The following is a 22,682-nucleotide window of genomic DNA, read 5'->3' as shown; positions in this document are numbered from 1 at the left end:
TAGTTGTTAAGTAATGCATCTCAGACAGGTAGTTTGATAAGTTTGAGATAGTGGTCGACACAGCCACAGAGGCACAGTCTGCCCTGTATGTACATTGAGCAGAGAGGACAGAGACGAGGGAGTGGAGTATAAAAGTTCCGGTTTAATGCTGCAGGAAAGGTTAGGTTAGGTTAGTTTTGGATATGATACGTGTGTGGTTGCGGAAGGTTAGATTAGGATATGCGATGATGGAAAATCTGAGAAGCATTTGAGGTTTGTAACACTTGTAAAACGAGACGAGGAACACCAAAGTAAAGTTACGTACTTTAATAACTCAGATACAGAAAGAGGAGGAGGAGGAGGAACAACATGAAGATAAAAAAATAGATAAAAAAAGAAATGGGTGAAAAAGACGGTCAAAATATAAGGGACAACAACAGCAAAGCTGACGTATGCAGTTTGTGAACAGGTGGACAGTTGGAATGAAATTGCCTCAGATATTTCAAGACGCCTAAACCAATACGTCGTAGGGGGAGATGTTCCAGGTAGTGGGAATAAAAATGCAGCGTAAGGGAAAGTAGAATAATAATGTAAACAATCACTTGGCCTGCCGCATTTACCAGGTCGGTGAGGCAATTAAGACCGGTCATTAAGAGGTGTAATTTACTTGATGTCAGCTACCACACCCTGCCACGCCACCACCACCATACTACCACACAACTGTTACACTCCACCACGCCATCACCCAACCACAGCACCAAACCACACCTATGCGCCGCCACCACTACGTCATCACCACCCCTTCACCACCACTCCACCATCAACACCCAACCGCACCACTGCATTATCACGTTACCACCATCACTTCATCACTCCCATGTCATCACTACCCCATCATCAATAATTCACCACCATAACACACCCACCATCACTCTACCATCACACCCCTACACCCCATCTTACCACCATCACACACCACCTCACCACTCCACCACCTTACTTTATATAACAGCAAAAAAGGGAAAATACTTGAAAATAAATCACCAATTCATATATTATTCAGCCGAAAATTCAGGAGTGTAATACAAACACACATACATCCTCAGCTTGTGTTTGTTGTGCCACCAGCGGGAAGGATTCAGTGGCGTGTGTTACCTACCTGTGTTTATCACCTGCTTCAAGCACCTCCCATCTCCACTGTCGCACGCTCCTCTCTTCTTGACAAATGAACATTAATCTTCACTCTGGTTTGTTTGCTTCTTAAGGTGTGTGTGTGTGTGTGTGTGTGTGTGTGTGTGTGTGTGTGTGTGTGTGTGTGTGTGTGTCCCAGTGAGGGAGGTTTTCTTGTGTGGCTGGAGGCAGGCTGCGTCTCTCTCTCTGGTGAGTACAGACCACTAAAAATACCATAATCGTTTTCATTCAGTTTTTGCTGTTTTCCTCTTCCGTTCGCTGTCATCTGTCTTGTGTTTTGCTGTATAAGATTTTATATTCTTTCTTCTGCTTCTTTGTCTTCCTCTAGTTTTTCATCGCCGTCTTTGCTTTTCTGTATCGTTATCTTTCTTTTTCTTACCATCGTATATGCTGTTTTGTAACCCTTTGCTCTTCACATTTCAAAATACAAAAGAAACAAAATCTTCTCTGCAATGAATCATACAAACTTATAATCCTGTAACTGCATTTAGATTATGCCTTATAATCTAAGCTTCTCACGATGTTGTATTACAAATTGATTACTTCACCCTGTAGTTCATTTACACATTACTCGTATTAAAAATAAATAATAACTTTCGATGCTACGCTGTTTACATAAAGGATTAAGGACGTGTTGACAGAGTGTATGACAACGTCTCTTCGTGATCATGGTTACTTGTCTTTGTAGAATGACCAGAATACTTAATGCCGTGTTGTAGAGTTTCTTTTTTTTTTTTAGACTTCCTGCGTGATTTATCTTGCTAGGACCTAGACGCACCTCTCTCACCGGGACGTCTTATACGTCTGTCTGGTGAAGCTACCGAGAATGGTCAGCAGATGGATGGATGGGTGACAGGCCTCTACACACACACACACACACACACACACACACACACACACACACACACACACACACACACACACACACACACACACACACACACACACACACACCTCACCACTACACATTTTTTTCTATCCTGTCTCCTCGCAGTCTCCACTCCTCCCCACCCGTCACTCTCCCATTATCTCCCCACCTTCCCACTACCTCCTCTCCACCCATATCACCTCACCTCCCCTTGTTACTGCCCTATCTGTTCCACACCACCACCTCCCCACCATCTCACCACAATACCACCACTTCACCACCTCCACACCACCTCACCACAATCCCACCACCTCTCCATCACTTCACCTCTCCACTGTCACGCCCAACTCCCCATTACTCCCCCCACCTCTCCATCACTTCCCCACCTCCCATCACCCGACTTCCCCACCGGGGTACACCACCAACAATTTGGGAACGGTGATTGATGGTGGTTGGTGACGTCATCTCGTTGGGGCGTCACTGAAAATATATTGATGATCTAAAACATTATGACTGTCCCAGAATCTCTCTCTCTCTCTCTCGGTAAAAATAAGACAGAAGACAGGAGAAGGGAAAATTAGATAGAGAGACAGAAAGAGAGGGAAATATATTATAATACTGTAATATATGGCAGCTCTTTGCTAAATCGAAGACGCCAATGCACTAATTCGCCTCAGCTTACAGAACACACGGATCAGAACATTAGAACCTCAGTAATGCATAATGATCACATGTAATGAAAACTTCGGCCCACCTGAATATTAGACACTCTAGCGTTTTTCACCTGAAGATGAACCACCCTGACGCTAACCTTTCCTAATCTATCCCTTCTGGAGCGTTAGGGTGTTTAATCTGTAGATGATCCGAAGTTTCTATAAAATTTGTTATGTAGCGTAGGGAAGTTTGTATTCGCTGCTTGAAAACCTTAAGTGTTGAAGTTCGTTAGTGGAGTGGAAGAACGATGACTCAAATTGGCATTAGCGTCGTTAGCTATATACTAAAGAGCTGAACACAATTATGCTCTTAAAGTTCTGTTCTTCCGAATGACATGTCTGGCCTCAAGACGGATTGTCCCGCGCCGTTGACTAGATCTGCCTCAAGTTTTTTATTTGTTTTTTACCTTCACTGTTGTCTAACAGCGACAGCAGTGCAGTAACAGTATGGGATGGCACTAACAAACTTCATTGATTTATAGCCCTGGTATGTACCCAAATCCCATCCCATAATTCATCTTAATTTTGGCCCAGAAATCACGACAGATGGCACACTGTATGTGATTTGTGCATGTTTTTTTTTCTTCCCATTGGTCGAAGATGGCAATAATAATAATAATAATAATAATAATAATAATAATAATAATAATAATAATAATAATAATAATAATAATAATAATAATTATTATTATTAACGGTTTTTGAAAGCATGGCAGCCGGAAGGCTGAAAATATACAGTTACATAATTTGGGAATGGGTCACTTGATTGACAAATAATTACTGTGTGTGTGTGTGTGTGTGTGTGTGTGTGTGTGTATGTGTGTGTGTGTGTGTGTGTGTGTGTGTGTGTGTGTGTGTTTCTAAAGTCGGGTCTCTCAGGTCTCTGGGTCTCGAGAGACAGGAAGCATCTACAATTTTGGCGTAATTGAGACATATAGATACTTGGTGCGGCCTGGTGGGTCTCTCTGTTCTGTTCTGCTCTGCTCTGTTCTGTGTAGTTTAGTTATGCATCTACTTCTCTCTTATCTGTCGTTCCGAAAGATAGAGAGGGAGAGATAAAGTAAGTTTGTCTGTATACTTCACATATCATTATAGAATTTACGACATCTCCGAAAAAAAAAATGCTGGAACAAAATTTTCATGTACATCTTTTTCCTTTTCGGGTCTCTTATGTTTCACAAGCCGTAATTTACAGAAAAAATATTAATACAGTCCGTGAGGTTGGCGGAGAAACGCATGGAAAGGCATACAAAAACGCCTTTGTACTCTTAAAACAGAGACTTTATGTGTCGTTCCATTAACATTTCCTGGATGATCTTTTTTCTTTCTTTTTGCATGAATATGTTGTGTGGAATTATTAACCTCGGTAAAATAAAACGTGCGAGACAGCTGCGGTTGTTGATTATTTAAAAGTTTTGGTGCAATGATGGTAGTGGTGGTAGCTAGCTGGTAGTAGTGGTGGTGGTAGTGGTAACAGATTAGTGGTACCAGTTTGTTAGTGATGGGAGTGATGATGGCAGCAGGCTAATAGTAACAACATGGTGGTGGTGGTGGTGGTAACAGACTAGTAGTAGAGGGGTAGTGGTGGTTGTGGTAACGGGTTAGTAGTTCCAATTTGTTAGGGATATGGGTGATGATGGCAGCAGGCTAATAGTAGCAACATGGTGGTGGAGACAATGTATGAAAATATAGTAATTCTGGGAGATAGATACATTTTTTAATTCTTACACAAAATTATTTAATAAATAACTTGTGTATCGATAACTTTATAAACAAATCATAGAGGTAAATAAGTCATACTAAGTAATAGTTAATATATCACTATTTATTTCAAATTAATAAAAACAATATTTCTTCACATGTTGACTGTTAAGTAAAGTATGTCCAATTACTTATTGTACATTGCATTATAAATAATAACACACTACAAAAAATAATATCAGACATTTATATTATACTCGACAAAATATATTTTGTTTTTATCATTTTTATAAAAAAATCTAATGGTATTATCTTTCTTCACTTTTATCAACAAGTATTATTTATGAAGTATAACTCTTGTAAATAACTGAACAATGTATTTAGCTTAACATATCACGGGGTTTTCACACAAACAAATTACAATAAATACATTCAGAGACAGACCTAAACATTTCTGCTCCAGGCTTGGATCAATTAGTATACGATATGTAATTGAAACTAGTAGTAATTAATTACACAATTCTGAGTAATTGTAATTGTATGTAATTGAACTTTGAGAATAAAAAGTAATTGTAATTATAATTGCAATTTGCTGTTCAACTTTAATCCAATTACAATTACGCCATGAAACTGGAACATTATGAAATGTGAAGGATTACTTAAATATTGATAAAAGTATAATAGGTACCAATATACCGTCCTTATATACTTGACAATTTGGGAGTCAGGACTAGAGTTAGTCACGTCCAATACTCGTACGCCCAGGCCGAGCGTGGAGCCCACTATGAGTCAGTGACGCTCGACGCAGACGGCGCTCAGTATCAACGGTGCCAAGTCTAGGATGATTGGTGTACTGGGACTACTGGCAAAGGTTGAGCTTATTGGAAACAAAGTAAGTTTTGGTCTGCGTCTTACTTGTTTTTATTATTTGCCTTAGCTGTGTAACCCATGCAGAACTGATGTAGCAAGTTTGTGTTTTGCTGTGGCTAACACCATAAAATCTTATTTACCTTACGTTAATCTAGCATCTACACCCCTGAAAGGATTAATGCTTACGTAAAAATTATACTAAATTTTGTTATTGTTATAAGCCATAAATTTGTGTGTATCACGACCATTTATCAGTTCGTAATAACTCTTTATAATGAGTTAAAGGGAACTTATTTTATTTGTAATTGTAATTAGATAGTATTGTGAACCAAGTAATTGTAATTTAAACTTCAGTTTGGTAATTGTAATTGACGTTAAATATTGTAATTAATCCAAGCCTGGACTTTGCTCTCCATGGAACCTGATCTGTAAGAAAGGTTCCGAGTCTTATCCTTCTAGGCCTGGACTGTGTTGCTGTAGATGTAGAGAAGAGAGCAGTTGGCTCTGATGATACAAGAAGATGTAAGAGGAACATAAAGTTAGGAAGTGGGAAGTACAGTACAGTGCGAGATTGAAAGCAGGTGGGCTATCCACCTTGCCGCAAGTTTCAACTCGCATATTTTCATAATTGATACAGTCACAGTTTAGTTACTATAATTATTTAATTATATTTCTTTAATTTAAAATTTTCCACAAATTAGTCTTTTATTTATAAAACATAAGCACTTCATAAACCTGCTAAAATTTAAATTATTACACATACTCACAAGCGGTCCAGTACATGATCAGGTCAGACTATTACTAGAACACCATTTGCATTGTGTGAATTTAATTTCATTCTAGGTCGTTCTTTAATCCACCTTAAGATGCAAATCATTTAATAGCTCCAACATATAATAATTTGTTTTTGTTTTTAATTTTTATAAATGTCTTGTAATTACGATTTAGAAGATAAAATTATTTATTTACTGAGAAAATTACAAAGTTTATTACAATAACTTAGTATCATGGGTTAAGATATTAACATCCTTATTTATTTACTCAAAGAGTAAAAGTGATTTAAGACTTCAAATCGATTCACAGGAATTCTCCATCATTCTCCTTGTTTATACAACACTTCATGTTACTCAACATTACAAAATAACATCAATATTTAAAAGATTCTCATAAGCTTTTACAGAATTTGCTGACCTAAGCTTTTACTGTCCATTCTCCTTATCCCCACTCTCTCATCACTAGTAAGGGGCATCTAAACTATTTTGTTACTCAATTCTATTTCACAAAAATACTTACTTTTGAACATCAAGAAAATTCAGTTTAGATATTAAATGAATTATGAATAAATCAGCTGTATTACAACATGCTTGCGGTACCAGGGTGAAGGTGGTAGGCTATTTGTACCAGGTGGTAGTGATGATAGTAGCAGTGGTGTTGGTAGCAGCTTAGTGATTGCAAGCTATTGATGGCATAGTGGTGGTGCTGGTAGGGCTGGTAAGATAATGGTGTAGTGGAAGTGACATTGGTAGGTGCGTCAAGATAATGCTTGTGGTAGTGCTGGTGTTGGCAGGCTAGTTGTAGTAAGGTAGCGCTGGTGTTGGCAGGCTAGTTGTAGTAAGGTAGCGCTGGTGTTGGCAGGCTAGTTGTAGTAAGGTAGCGCTGGTGTTGGCAGGCTAGTGGTAGCAAGGTAGCTGTGGTGTTAGCAGCCTAGTGGTAGCAAGGTTCTGGTGATGGTGGGTTGGTGGAGTGGTAGCAAAGTATTGGTGATGTTAACAGGGTCGACAAGGTAGTGATGGTGTTGGCAGGCTAGTGGTGGTGTCAGGGCGGCACACATCACGGCTACAACACTACATCATCGTCTCACCACCGAGTTTGAGCATCACTGGAGGAGAAAATTGGTAAAACGACCACTCGCTGCCAGGCTTTCTCAGACTACCCCACACCTTCCCAGACGACACCAAGCCTTCTTAGACAACCCCAGGCCTTCAATTTCACTTTGTTTTGTTTTTCCTTTTTGGAAAAAAATTCATGTCATTTCATTGTGTCAAAAGTGATGACCTTGAGGACCAAACTCGAGAGTTCTACCACCGGGGAAGGTTTACGTCCTTCTTCAGGCATTATGCGTGGGTGGCGGCTGCTTGTGGGCGGGTGATAATGTAGAGACGATGAGATGGCGGTGTGGGGTATGGGATGTTTGGTTCACACTCCGGATGGGATGGAGAAAGGAAACTCACAATGTGCTCTCTGTATACATGTTGTATTGGATGTACAATGCAGCTTGGTGCTGGGAAGGCAGCATGGTTACAAGCGTGATGTAGAGAGAGCTGGTTGGTGAGGATGCTCAGAGGAGGACCAGCTTGTGGGTCGCCATGCTCTCCGGCGGGAGCGAGGACCGCCAGGCAGGCGGAGGAGGAGGAGGTGTAGCTGGCTGGTTGGTGTAGGTAGAAAGAGAGAGATCACCACGAGGTCAGGTCTTAAATAGCGGGGGTTGGCGTGGCTTAGTAGTTGACCTCCGTGATGTATGGCGGCGCTGGTTGACCCAGACCACGAGGCATACACTGGGGAATTCGCGGGGTCGGCTACGCAGCGACAAACAGCGTTTGTAGGGGAGAAATCCACTACAGCGGTGACGACGGATAGGGAGGGAGACTGACTCGTGCTTAATGCTCACCGAACATTAAAAGGGGTTTTGTCGGAGAGAGTGAAGAAGGATTATATCTGAGAAAATGGCCCGCATATGAGAGAAAAGAGTTCATACCTGAGAGGAAAGGGCTCATATCTAAGAGAGAAGGATAACATTTGAGAGATAAAAGAGTCATAAATTACATATAAAGGGTCAGTATCAGAGAGAAAGGGGTAGAAGAGAGATAAGGGCCGCTGGTCACATATAGCAGCTGTCAGCATGCAATAAATCTCCTGTGGAAAAAAAATAACGATTCATGGTGAATTTTTACACTCGGAGACTAAAATGGGAGACGTTTTTCCTCGTAGCAGCTGATAGATACTGTAACAGTAAACTGTACTAGCAAGATAAGAGCGTCAGTAGAGGTTAAGGGGAGTTAGGGCGGGAGAAACCATTGTCCTGAAATTCATAAGGCATCGACTTCAACGGTTAAAACCATCGTCTTCAAAGGGTTAAACCATCATCCTCAAAGGGTTAAACCAATAAACTGTACTCATTAAAGGGTCAAACCATCATCCTAGAAAAAAATAAGCGGTTGTTTCCAATTCACTCACTTGACCCATAATATAAACAAGAGTTGGTAGAGAAGCAATTTTCTTTGGCTTATAAGCATAAATGACCCGAAATTGGACCGAGAGTGACGTCTATTGCAGCTAAATTGAACCCCGCAACGAGATACTGTAGTCCAGAGTCCCAGCAGAATGAACATATACAGAGAGTCTCAGAAAAATGTATACATATCGCCTTACAAATTCACTTACAGATCGTCAGAATATTGATAATACAACAGCACCATTGACCACACATGTTGCCGCGCAAGGTCTTCCACAAGTGAGGACAATTTTGCTCTTATAATATATTAATTCACCCAATATCCACTAAAATCTGTTAAGTCAGTGTGTATACATTTTTTAAGACCGTGTATTTCGTTGGAAGCACAAGAACACAAGCCTTCCATCTATCACAGTGTCGTATTGTACTACAGCCCGTTTATGAACTACCCATTTATAAGCTGAGTACAACAACCAACTATAGAGAAACTAATTACGGTGACGTAGAATATATTAAGAGGAGAGGAGGTTTTGATAAGGTCTGTAATGATTGAAGTTTTGTTTACATGTTTATTAAGTGTTTAGTCTTATTTGTTTATTTATTTTATTATTATTATTATTATTACTATAGTAGTAGTAGTATTTGTTAAAACTACAAATTATGTACAAGAATGGAGTTAAAATCTCTCTCTCTCTCTCTCTCTCTCTCTCTCTCTCTCTCTCTCTCTCTCTCTCTCTCTCTCTCTCTCTATATATATATATATATATATATATATATATATATATATATATATATATATATATATATATATATATACACCAGAGCCAGAACATACTACCATACCTGATTCTGGATCATTAATTAAGCACCAACAGGTCAAATAAAGGTTAAAGGTCATTCACCCCGAGCACGTAAAAGGTCAAAGCTTTTATCAGGTTGCTCAAGTATGAGGCGAGTATGATGAAGTTTGCGTTTTTCCTGGGCCTCTCCCGCTGAGGTTCAGGAAGAAGTAGCTTCGAGAAATTTGTTATACTGTATATTTTATTTTCCTTGGTTATGAACAGTTTTCAACACTCCCTACATATTATACGCTATGGTAGGATGTAGGTTCTTTGGAGTTTAAATAACCATATACTACCAGATTCTGCGGTCACTAAGTCTAAGGGGATAACTTAACTCTATTCTTAATTTCTAAGGGTTGCTGCCGCCAGACCCCCTCTGGGCAGTAGCTCTGGGCAGAGTAGACTAGGCTTTGGGTTGGGTTTTTCATTGACCAAATCGATAAGGGAAAGAAGGGTGAAACAATAACATGTCTTAACTAATTTATTCCTTATAAAACCTATTGCATTCCGTTAAAATACAAGTGAGTTGGCCTTCCTCAGAAGAACAACGATGGTTTTGGTTACACTGCTCAACAACAAACGTCTTACATTAATTGCGTGTCATCCACATACTTATTACGCATAACAATGAGTGACCTCTTTACCTCGGTCATCCCTTCTTACACTATCCCTTAATACATCAGACTGCTCCACCTGTATGGAATAGAGCACCTTAGGTTATCATACATAGTAGCACCATCTCACCTCCCTGTAGGACCATCTCACCACACCTGTTATACTCCACACCTGCAAGTATAGGACTCCTTGTAATTTCTAGGTACACATATCAGGCACCTCGTTCGCACACCGCCCTCAGTGGGTAGAGACGAGGGCTTCACCAAGAGACATAAAACCAGTACTGTTTCTACGCCTGGTATTATAGGTCGCTCCAAATGATGACCACGGAGTTTCGCAAACATTCCATTATGTATTCCTACTCATGTGTGGTGGGATGCCGGGAATCCACAGGTTCACAGCGGAGTAGCATAGCTGTGAGTAGTCATCTCACATGGTGGGGCCAACACAAGGTAATGGCCGCCGTTCTGGCGAGTTCAAAACCCGGGGAACCTGTGTTGATGAGTAGGTGCCACTGAGAAATAATGCCTGATGGGCCGTTATCACCCACCCCAATACATTACTATTTCACTTTATACATCAGGCAAAGTTTTAAACTGTAATAACTCCTATATAAGTCTCTTTTTTTAGGGATGAATACAGCCCAATGAAGTTCACTGACCTGTGTTGATGAGAGAGTAGGTGCCACTGAGGGCGAGGTCCTGCGCCTCTCACCGACCAAGCCTACAGTTTCCAATCTTTAATTTTCACTTTGATTTCTTATGGTTCTCACACGAACATTTTCCTATCTATTGTGACCTTATGCTTTATAAATACATATTTTAATCCTAACTTACATACTAGAATACGATTCGGGTTTGACAGTTCCTGGGGAAATTAATTGGGCTATATCATCAACTCAAACCTGTAGTCCGGATACAAAGGACGCTACCCTGAAACAAAAGCCGAATGTTCATAGCGTGGGTATATCCACTTCACTTAAAACTGTAATTAGGGATCCTCCTCTCACACATTGCACTACTTGAACACAGACATAAGATTCTCTGATCACTGAACATGTCGTGGGTATACGTCACGCGAGAATACGAGGTGTATTAAGTTCACACCGATGCATACAAGATATTTCCTTTCAAGTATAGTTTCTGGGTCACTTCCAACACCTCACATAGTCCTAATACATTTATCCTTTTTCCAGATCATTGTTCTCATGTATTTTCATATGATATCTGCGGAAGTTATGTTCGCTAAACGTTCACAGACGTAAATAGTATGACCTTCAAACCACGATCTACACTTAGTCCTAAAGTACACTAGTCCGGATCAACAGGACTTTCCCAATCATCTTATAGGTACCTTGAGTTCTCCTTAATGCTATGAGTACATGCAATTAATATTATATACCCGTAGTTGGGTACAATTCATCAAATAATTCCATAACATTCATTAGGTGAGTTATTCTTTATCAATGTTTCCCGTTTTCTGAGATTTTACAAGTGCGGTGGATTTGAATGTTATGTAGCGTAATATGAATTAAAGGGTTTTTTTAAGAATGACTATGATGTGCGCAGTACAACCACACACATTCTCTCTCTAACTTATGCTCTCACAGTCATACTTTGAATCATACACTTCCTCCTCTAGTTAAGCTCATAATCTCACACACACACACACACACACACACACACACACACGGGGAATGGAACAGATAGCCGTATAACCTTTAACACAAATCTAGTTCATCTATTTTGGTCACACAAGGTATTCTCTCCCGTGCCTACGCTCAAGTGATGCTCCCAGATACGCTGTGGCATTCTCGCCCTCACTACACGCGTTAACGGGAGAGCGGGCGTTTCTCGTAGTAGGGATCACGTGAAGATTATGCCCCCCTGTTTATTTCACCTTAAGAGATTAACCACTCTAATGCTAAGCTAACCTAACCTGATATAGTATAATCTATTCTAATCCAATCCAATCCAGGGTGGTGGAGTGTGTGAGAGGGTGGTGGAGTGTGTGAGAGGGTGGTGGAGTGTGTGAGAGGGTGGTGGAGTGTGTGAGAGGGTGGTGGAGTGTGTGAGAGGATGGTGAAGTGTGTGAAAGAATGCTGGGGTGTGTAAGAGAGTGCCATAGTGTATGAAAACGTTGGGGTGTGTGAGCAGATAAATGAGTGCGTGGAAGAGTGAGAGTGGAGATGGCTCGCTGGTATTGTCACATTACACAGCCCCGGAAAAAAAATAATACCTCTAATGTTTACAGAAGAGCTGATACGGAGATCCATGTATGTAGAGAGAGAGAGAGAGAGAGAGAGAGAGAGAGAGAGAGAGAGGCTGCAAGGCTAAGGGAGCCGGAGAAAGAGAGACATGTTCTTATATTTACTCCCTCACACTTTCGTTTTATCATACGCAGCGGCTATGGCCCACCATCTTACTTGATCTACGATTAACACCACTCTTATACAGGTATATTTGCTAGTTTCAACCCCGGGGCACCCCCAGTCGACCCACTTTTGAATAGGTGGAACAAGTGAAGTCTATCGAATGTAATGCTGGCCACACTATACAACCTTATATACCAACGGCTTAATATTTAGTATTCTGTATATGCACCACCCTTAACGATCCACCAGTACTATGAGACCCAATTCCATGCATTAAAAACGGTAGCATGTGCACCCAGAGACTAAAGATGAGCTGAGAGATACTGGGTGGAGCTGAGAGATGCTGGGTGGACTCTGTGACCCAGGGACCAATCAGATTTTAGTGTCTCGGGGAAGGGAAGATTAATATGGAAATCGGGGTGACGTGTAGATTATCCGTGAAATGGAAACAGAGAAGGTCTAGTGTTGTGAGTAGAGACGAGGGTGTAGGAAGAGGATGATGAGAGGGAAGGTGGAGGAATTAATTAAGGGGAAAGGAGAAAGAGAGTAGGGACGAGGATGTAGGGTGAGGAGAAGGAAAGAAGTAAAGAAGAGAGAGAAATAGACACAAACAGACAGACAGACAAACATGCAAGAAGGAAAAGACAGAACTCAAATAAGAGAAAGATAAACATAAAAAGAAAACGAGATGGACGGAGAGATCGTGAGAAAGGAGGAGACAAAGAACTAGAAGAAGAGAAAGATAAGAATAAAAGGGAGTGAGAAAGATAGAAGGTGTGTGTGTATGTGTGTGATGTGTGTGTGTGTGTGTGTGTGTGTGTGTGTGTGCGCGCGCACGCGTGCAGTAATTGTTTATTTTATATGAAATAATTTATTATACACAGCGTGACATTATACAGTATACCCGGGTGCAGGATGGAGTTAATCCCATATTTCTCTTCCAGGGATCTGAGCAAGAATGGCATAACGGAGCTGCACGAGTATTCCTTCAGCCTCTACCCTTCCCTGCACACCCTGTGAGTACTCTCTCTCTCTCTCTTTCTCTCTGGACTACGTATAGTCACAATTTATTACATGCACATATGTGTATGTATTTATCTACTTCCAGCTATACAAGTAAATGTGTCTTACTACTTTCTGTACTCAGATGATATCAGATAACTGTTCATTTTAATATGTAGTTAAATCCTAATATATCTTTCATAAACTCGTATATACAGGGTATATGGTTGTGACAAACTTATTAAGTGGAGAAGACTTATTTAATGTTATGCTGACTAACACTGACAATATGTAGAATTTCATAAACAGAGATTAGAGTGATTGAATGTCCTCATAATTTCAGGAAGGTGTGTGGCAACAGGCTAACGACCATAGCGGCCGGAGCGTTCCAGGACATTCCCTTGAGAGTGCTGTGAGTTGATCACCTGCCCTGGGGTCGTGACCCACATATATCTTCTACTTGACCCCCACCAGTAGACCGTCTCCCTGCCCGAACTTTGTCTTGTTTTATGCTTCTTAACTTTCTTTATGCAGGACTTACATCCATTGTAACAGGATGAAACTCGACTTTGTTGCGTGTAGTTCCCTCATCCAGATGTCGTTTGAGTGTTCATAAACGTTTATTGTTCAATATCCCTTTGTTATAAGTAATTAATTCTTCACGAGACGGTGTTATGGTACCTCACATAACAACACGAGATTGACACTTTCCTTCACCTGCAGGGTGCTGGACAACAACAAGCTGTCAGAGCTGGTGGCTGACTCCCTCCCTGCCAGTCTGAGGGAGATCTCCCTTGAGAGGAACACCTTCACCTCCATCCCTCCCTCCCTCACTGCCCTACATGGCCTCCAGTTTCTGTATGTATCACAAGCCTCTTCGTTCAGACACTGTAGTTCAGGATATTACTATATGGTTGGATTACTGTATATCGTCATGTTATTCAAGGGCTAGGGGAATCCTTGTCTGGTATTATTGTTATTATTATTATAATTATTATTATTATTATTATTATTATTATTATTATTATTATTATTATTATTATTATTATTATTATTATTATTATTATTCGTTTAGGTACATCAGCTGCCGCGGTTCTTAAGCACTGGTCTTAGATATTAGTTTCTAGAACAGACAACCTCTGACAATCAACTGACATCTTTATTATCAAAGGAAGTGAATATAATTATTATTTATTATTATTTATATGTTAAATCAAATACCTGTATAGATACATCATCTTTAGTAAAGCTTATTTTATAAGGAAAAATATTCCAAGCAGTGCGAGTGTTTTTTAGAATTTTTTCAATTATTTTTTTTTAATGGCTGAAAAGTTCAGTTCACTGAAAAAAAATAACTTCATGGTACTGAACCTCACACCTGCTGTGTTATGTAAGGCTTGACAGAGTTAGTCTTTTCATATGGTTTTCTATTGACATTCTCTCTTCAAGGAATTGCATTACATGTACAGTATTAACCCGCTTTACGCGTTTTTTACGCCTTTTTTTATGCGTTTCCACGTTTACGCGGTACCCTGCCAGACCCGGAATGCTCACTTTACGCGGTGCGTGTACTCTTTTACGTGGAGAGCAGCATGGGCAGGGTGCGCACAAGGTCGCCCAGTCATCAAAACATTACCGAGTTCTTCACCCGCCACCCACCACAGCCGGCCCAAGTCAGTGATAGTGAGGATATGGACTTAAATGGACTTTGAGGGGTTTGACAAAGAGGCCCTGCAAGCCTCTGTGGTGGATACAATTGATACAAGTGACACAGGTGAGGGCCAATAATCTGCCCTCTGCCTCAGAACCAATCCCCCATCCCTGTGTGCCCAGCCATCTTTTCTACTAATGTAAGTGTTAAAAAACTTAATATTATTGATATTTCTCTTAATTATTAATTGTGTGTGCATACCATCATAAAATTAAGACGTTATTTTTACTACAACGTAGGTATTGTGTCTGAAAAAGTGGAGTTTGGGGGTCGGCCCGGTCTCTATTTCAATTACAGGTTGTACCTCTAGTCTGGCATTCTGTTGTCCGGAAACTCCCATGGTCCAGAACGATTTTAGTTTGCCCATGGAGAAAATTAATTTGAGTCTGGTACTTTCGATGTTTGTCTAAATTTGGCCTTATTTACCCTACTTTTTGGGCGAATTGCTACCTGTAATAAAGCAACATCCTAATAAACCAACGGAAAGAACACAGATAAAGTTAAATAAAAACTAAAAACAACACAGAAAAGTTCTTATGTTCTACAGCCTTAGCTAGAGTTGAACCTGATGGCTTGTCAACTTCGTCATCAGAGTAAAAACACACACAACAACATTGGCTGTCTTTATGTTTTCAGCTTTACCACCACTGGTGGGTAGAATTTTGTTTTTAAATTCAGAAACATTAATTAAAATATATATGAACAGTAAATAAGTGTTGCTTTTTGTTATATATATGTATGTTTATATGCTGCCTTTATTGAATATGTATATTATATATTATGTTACTTCTTACCAAAGTCAGAAAGTGTTTAGGCTTGTGTAAACACGAAATGTGTTAGGCACGTTGTAGCCAAGAACAGAGAATAAACGCCCAGCCAGACCCACCATATGCTTGTCATTCTACCATTAAATAACGCAAGATGCTACACTGGAGACGAGGATGGGATTCACAAAGTGTTGGTGAAGTCCTTGAAGAGAGGATAGTGACCACTGAAGGGAAGGCTTCTCTGAACCTGGAGAATTTAAGTGAAGAGAGCAACCATTGCTGGCGTCAGTGAAGTCAGTGGATACATCAGACGATTGGGGGAGTATGATGCAGACAAGGAAGATTTCACATCATATTGTGAGAGAATGGACTTCTTCTTTCTGGCAAATGAATTAATGGACGACGGTGGTGATGCTCAGAAGAAGAAAGCCCTTCAAGAGAAAAGGAAAGCAATCTTTTTGACAGAGGTAGGAGCTAATGTTTATTCTACTCTGGTCAATGTGCTTACTCCAGACAAACCCAAGGACTCCTCGCTGATTCAGATTTCCAAGATTCTGAAGCAACATTTTGTTCCTGCTCCACTTGAGATCGCTGAAAGTTACGGATTTGGCACCAGAGATAGAGGTAAAGATGAATCAGTAAGTAATTATATAGTAGCTTTGAAGAAGTTATCCATTCACTGTTACTTTGGACAGTTCTTGAACTGAGCTCTAAGAGACAGGTTTGTAATAGGCCTGAATTATGAAAAAATACAGAATAAGTTAATGAACACCACAAACTTAACTTTTCAAAGTGCATGTCAGATAGCTACAAGCATGGAATTGGCCGAGAAAAACACCAGAGAATTTGTTCCCAATGATGTTAGTAAAACAGTTAGCAGTAGTGGCTCAGTGTGTAAAGGAACTGTAGCTAAAAGGAATAAGTATACCACAAAACAAGGAACACATGCTGATATAAAATGTAAGAGGTGCCGAGGGAAACATGAAAGCTTTCAGTGTAAGTTCAAGAATTCAAAATGTTACAATTGTCAACGTATTGGACATATTGCTCCTGCCTGTAGAAGTGATAAAGGTAGAGTATATGCCGTTGAAGGTGGAGAGAAGGAAATGAAAAACAGTATTCATGAGAGTGTTAGTAATTTTGGATCTGATAATGATGAGAGTGCCCGTGTGTTTACTATTTACACCAGTCGTGAAGAGAAAGTTAAACATAGGTATAATGTGGACTTGTGTATTAATGACACACCTGTAACCATGGAAATGGATACTGCAGCTGATTTCTCCATAATGAGTAAAGATATGTATGAGAAACTATTTGCGCATGTGCCTTTAGAAGACTCAGGTGTCAAGTTGAGAACTTATACTGGAGAGATTTTGAACACAGAAGGTAAATTAGAGTGTGAGGTAAAGTACAAAAATCAGAATTTAAAGTTGCCATTAATTATAGCTAGTTATGTGAATAGACCAACTTTGTTAGGTAAGAACTGGTTGTGTGAACTTGAGATGGACTGGATGGAGATATTTAGTGTTAGAATGTGTAACAGTATTCCAGGTCTTGAGAAATTGCTTGAAAAATACAAGATTTTATTTGTAAAGGGACAGGATGGTATAAAGGGTTATGAAGCTCATATCACCATTGACAAAGATGTTACACCCATATATGCTAAGTCCAGACCTGTTCCTTATGCATTGAAAGGTGAGGTTGAGAAGGAATTAGACAGACTTGTGAGTGAGGGAATTATTGTGAAAACCGCCAAGAGCAATTGGGCTGCTCCAATAGTAATTGTACCTAAAGCTGATAAATCTGTTAGACTATGTGGTGATTATAAAGTTACCATTAATCAAGCTGTTGAGGATGAGCAATATCCCTTACCCACATCTCAAGATTTGTTTGCTGCACTAACAGGTGGAACCATTTTCACTAAGTTAGACTTGTCCCAAGCATATGCTCAGGTCTCTGTTGATGCTGAAAGTCAACAGTACCTTACCATCAACACTCATAAAGGATTGTATAAGTTCAAAAGGTTGCCTTATGGTGTTAAAAGTGCACCAAAGTTATTTCAGTGCATCATGGACAAAATTCTTGTGGGTCTTCCCAATGTGTTATGTTTTCAGGATGATATCCTTATTGTTGACAGTGACATCCAAAATCATGTCAAAACCCTAGCCACAGTATTCGAAAGATTGTTGGCACACAATGTCAGGCTCAACAAGAGCAAATGTTCATTCCTAGCTAAAGAAGTAACTTATCTTGGCTACAAAGTGAATGCAGAAGGGCTGAGACCTGTAGAAGATAAAGTAGGAGCCATAGTAAATTTACCTGCTCCAAAAAATGTCAGTGAATTGAAAGCTTTCCTAGGTATGATACAGTATTATTCAAGGTTCTTGAGTGGACTTTCATCAGTTTTAGCCCCTCTGCATGAACTATTAAAGAAAGGGATACCATGGAAATGGAACAGTGCAACTCAGAAGTCATTTGAAGATTGTAAAGCTGCTCTGTCTAGTACTGATGTTTTGGTCCACTATGATACCAGTAGAACACAAAAGCTTGCTTGTGATGCATCGGGCTATGGATTAGGTGCAGTCATAAGTCACATAATGGATAACGGTGAAGAAAGACCCATTGCATATGCCTCAAGAACTCTTACCCAAAGCGAGAAAAATTATGCACAAATAAAGAAAGAGGCTTTGTCTATCATATTTGGAGTAAAGAAATTTCGCCAGTATCTATATGGGAGGAATTTTGTTTTAATAACTGATCACAAGCCTCTCTTGGCAATTTTGGGTCCTAAATCACCTGTTCCTACACTTGCTGCAGCAAGAATGCAGAGTTGGGCTTTGATATTGTCGGCATATGACTATGAGATACAGTACAGACGTTCAGATGATCATTCCAATGCAGATGCTTTGTCAAGGTTGCCATGTAGTGGATCAAATGATGGAGTAGAGCCTAAGGTTTATGCTGTAACCATGATAGCAGAAGATTTTCCAGTCACCTCTGGAATGATTGCTCATGAAACTAGGAAAGATGTTGTATTAGGAAGAGTCCTGGAGTATACACTAAATGGATGGCCAGAGATTTGTCCATCCTTTGACTTTCAACCGTATCATTTAAGGAGATGTCAATTATCAGTAGAACAGGGATGTGTGTTGTGGGGTATGAGAGTGTTATTCCACAGTGTTTTAGAGGGCAAATTTTGAATGAACTGCATTTTGAACATCCAGGTATATGTGCTATGAAAGCACTGGCCAGAAGTTTTGTGTGGTGGCCTAAACTGGATGGTGAAATAGAAATGATGGTACGTGAGTGCTCTGTTTGTCAGAATGTTAGGAGTATGCCACCCAGCACACCTTTGAAAACCTGGAAATGGCCTACCTGTCCCTTCCAAAGAGTACACATTGACTTCTGTGATAAGGGAACAGACAAATTTCTTGTATTAATTGATAGTCATTCAAAGTGGATTGATGTTAAGCACATGTACAGTACTAATGCTGGTAGCACCATTGATGAATTAAGATTAATATTTGCCGAACATGGAATACCAGAAGAGGTAGTTTCTGACAATGGTCCTCCATTCCAATCATCAGAGTTTAAAAACTTCATGAGATTCAACGGTGTAAAGCATGTACTGACCCCACCCTATCATCCTGCCTCTAATGGTGCAGCTGAGAGATCAGTTAGAATTGTAGAGGAAGCACTTTCCAAGCAGGTAATTCAAGGAACTGTAGGAAAATTAATGAAACACAGACTAGCAAACTTCTTACTCAGATACAGAACCACGTCACATAGTGTGACAGGATGTACTCCTGCAGAGTTAATGGTGAAGAGACAGTTGAGAACAAGATTAAGTTTAGTTAAGCCAAGTCTGTTTGAAGTTGTAGAGAGGAAACAAGCTCAACAAAAGATGTATCATGATAAGAGTTCCAGTGAAAGAGTGTTCAAGGTAAATGATAGGGTGAGAGTTAGGAATATGGCTAAAGGTTATTTTACTGTACATGCAAAGTGGATAACTGGTGTCATTGACAAGGTATGTGGATCTAGGACATATTTAGTGAAATGTGGTAACTCTTTGAGATATGTTCATGTGGATCACATCATTCAGGCACATGAGATGAATGTAGCACCAGGACATGATGATAAACTTGACACAGTTTCAGATGATCATCATGATGATGTCAAAGATGATGTTTCCCAGCATCCACTCACTGTGTCAACTGATTGTAGTGATGATATGTCTGTCACTGATAATGCACAGAGTGCAAGTGAAACCCCTGTAAAACTTGATGGAGGGAATAGTCCTAGAAGATTAAACAGAGTTAGGAGACCTGTAATTAAATTAGACCTCTAATTATCTGAATTGTGAACAGGCCTTTCAAAACTGTTTAGTTAGGAAGTTATATTTGTTGTGTTCTATTCCCTTCTTCCCTGCCATATGTAATTCTGTTCGTTTTGTTTATTTCGGATTTGTAGCAGCCATGCTCTCTTTTGAAAGGGAGAAATAGTGTTATATATATATATGTATGTTTATATGCTGCCTTTATTGAATATATATATTATATATTATGTTACTTCTTACCAAAGTCAGAAAGTGTTTAGGCTTGTGTAAACACGAAATGTGTTAGGCACGTTGTAGCCAAGAACAGAGAATAAACGCCCAGCCAGACCCACCATGTGCTTGTCATTCTACCATTAAATAACGCAAGATGCTACACTTTCATATCCTTATGTAGAGTAATGACGATATGTTTACACATGTGCTCACTTACACACGTGATCTCACTTTTTTCTTTACCATTAATGGTTAGCTATTTCCAATGTTCCATTTATTAACATTAAATAACATTACCTAAAACAACCATATTAATTTTACTACAGTTACAACCAGGGTCTTATTTTCTTCAGTTTTATATGTAGAACCAATCAGTCACTGGTTTTATAAACATTAACGAAAACAATACCGTCTCGTCTCCTCGTGTGTTTTAATATTTTACGTATTATTAATGAATTGTATTGTTCATTTTGCACACATAAACATTAATTCAATCAAAAAGACATTCAGTAATAAACAATAATGAATGTTTTATACATCGAGAAATGACGCTGTTTACACAATTGTGCATGTCTGAACGTTGGCGGGCCGCTCAAACCCGTCGAAATTCGAGTTTTCGCCGTCGAAATTTTTTAATTGTGCAGTGTCTTTTTTTTTGTGTCCAAATAAAAAACGTCGAATTAAAATCTCGTGAAATTTGAGAATCTACTGTACAACATTTAACCCTTCAATATATCTTCAAAGAGACCACGATGCTGTGAAAGTGGTGCTAGTGCTTCCAAGTGTATGCACAAGTCACTATCTATCCAGGAAAAGGGTGAATTTCCATGGTCCGGCACGGGTCAGGTCCCGAGGTTGCCGGACTAGAGAGGTACAACCTGTAATCCCATATGTTATGTTGTTCACTTTACGCGTTTCTCGCTTTACGCTGGCCTCCGTGGGTTCAATTGACCACGTAAAGCGAGGATTCACTGTATATATATATTTTTTTTTTACGGGGAATAGCCCACCCGGTTACAGGTCATTGACCCACATTGGGGTGAAAAAAATAAGAGTAAAAAGAAATTAAAAATAGAAGAGAAAAAGACTGTATTAATGTATACCACAAGCCGGAAATCCAGCTTTTTGAAGTGAGACAGATTGTAAGAGCATGGAAACATAGAAGAAAGCAGAGCATTCCACAGTTTGGCTGTGTGAGGAAAGAAGGGTATACTACAACGAATTATTCTAGTGTGACCGACATCCACACAGAAACGGTGGGCACCGCAGGCAAGACAAGTGTTACAAGCCCACTGTCTTGCCGGCGGTACACAGGATGCCAAATCCACCAAACATTGCCCGTTAAAGTACCTGTAGAAGAGACAGAGTGAAGCAACAGTGCAGTGAAGAGAAAGAGAAGGGAGATTATCAACTAAAGGAGGAGAGTTATTAAGACGAAATGCCTGTGATTCCACCCTATCTAACAGTTAGACAGAAAAAGGGCCACCCCCAGATATGAGAGCAGTCCTCCAACTTTGGACCAATGAATCCCTTATAAACCTGAAGCAACTGCTCAGGAGTGAAGTTGCTACAGCGTCTGTACAGCATTCCCAGCTTTCGGGAGGCAGCTTTAGCAATGTTTTGGATGTGTGGCTTCCATGACATTTTAGAGGAAATGGTGTGGCCTAGTATATCTATTTTAGAAATGTGATTGGTGGGAGATCATTTAATTTGGAAAGTGTAATTGGTAAATACTGTGTTTTATTACTATTGAATTTAACCAAGTTTCTACCTCCCCTTTCGGAGTTGCTTCACAGATCCGCATTGATAGATGAAATGATATCAGCTCTAGAAACAGACCTAGTTTGAGAATTAGGGGGAAGGGAAAATGTGAAGAGTAGAATCATCAGTGAAAGAATGGATAGAATTAGTCATAGTGTGAAGTATATCATTGATAAAAAGAAGGAAGAGAGTAGGTGAAAGAACAGAACCCTGTGGTCACCACTATTGGTAGAGAAAGAACGAGAGATTGTGCCCTCGACAACAACTGCCATGGATTGATTCCCAAGGAAGCTAGAAATTAGAGAACAAATTTGGGGAGAGAAACCATGAGAGGGAAATTTAGAAAGCAAAGACTTGTGCCATACCCTGTCAAATGTTTCGGAGATGTCAATGGCCACGCCGAAAGTTTCCCCATAATCCCTAAGAGAGGATGACCAAAGATGGGTGCAGTTTGAGAGCAGATATCCAGTAGATCTCGCCTGGCGAAAGCCAAACTGGAGATCCGAC

General features: G+C 39.9%; 1 protein-coding gene across 3 annotated transcripts in view; it reads left to right on the top strand.

Moving 5' to 3' along the window:
* The window catches only part of LOC121871021 (leucine-rich repeat-containing G-protein coupled receptor 5-like), a 130,389-nt gene that overhangs the window by 73,504 nt on the left and 34,203 nt on the right, over nucleotides 1-22,682 (top strand). For all 3 annotated transcript variants that reach the window (XM_042373077.1, XM_042373076.1, XM_042373075.1), the window contains exons 3-5: nucleotides 13,330-13,401; nucleotides 13,731-13,799; nucleotides 14,111-14,245. In XM_042373077.1, coding sequence (XP_042229011.1) covers nucleotides 13,330-13,401; nucleotides 13,731-13,799; nucleotides 14,111-14,245 — 276 coding nt within the window. The remainder of the gene's footprint in view (nucleotides 1-13,329; nucleotides 13,402-13,730; nucleotides 13,800-14,110; nucleotides 14,246-22,682) is intronic.

Source organism: Homarus americanus, unplaced genomic scaffold (assembly GCF_018991925.1).
Source record: "Homarus americanus isolate GMGI-L3 unplaced genomic scaffold, GMGI_Hamer_2.0 scaffold52512, whole genome shotgun sequence".
NCBI lineage: Eukaryota > Metazoa > Arthropoda > Malacostraca > Decapoda > Nephropidae > Homarus > Homarus americanus.
This window is presented reverse-complemented; position numbering and strand designations above follow the sequence as displayed.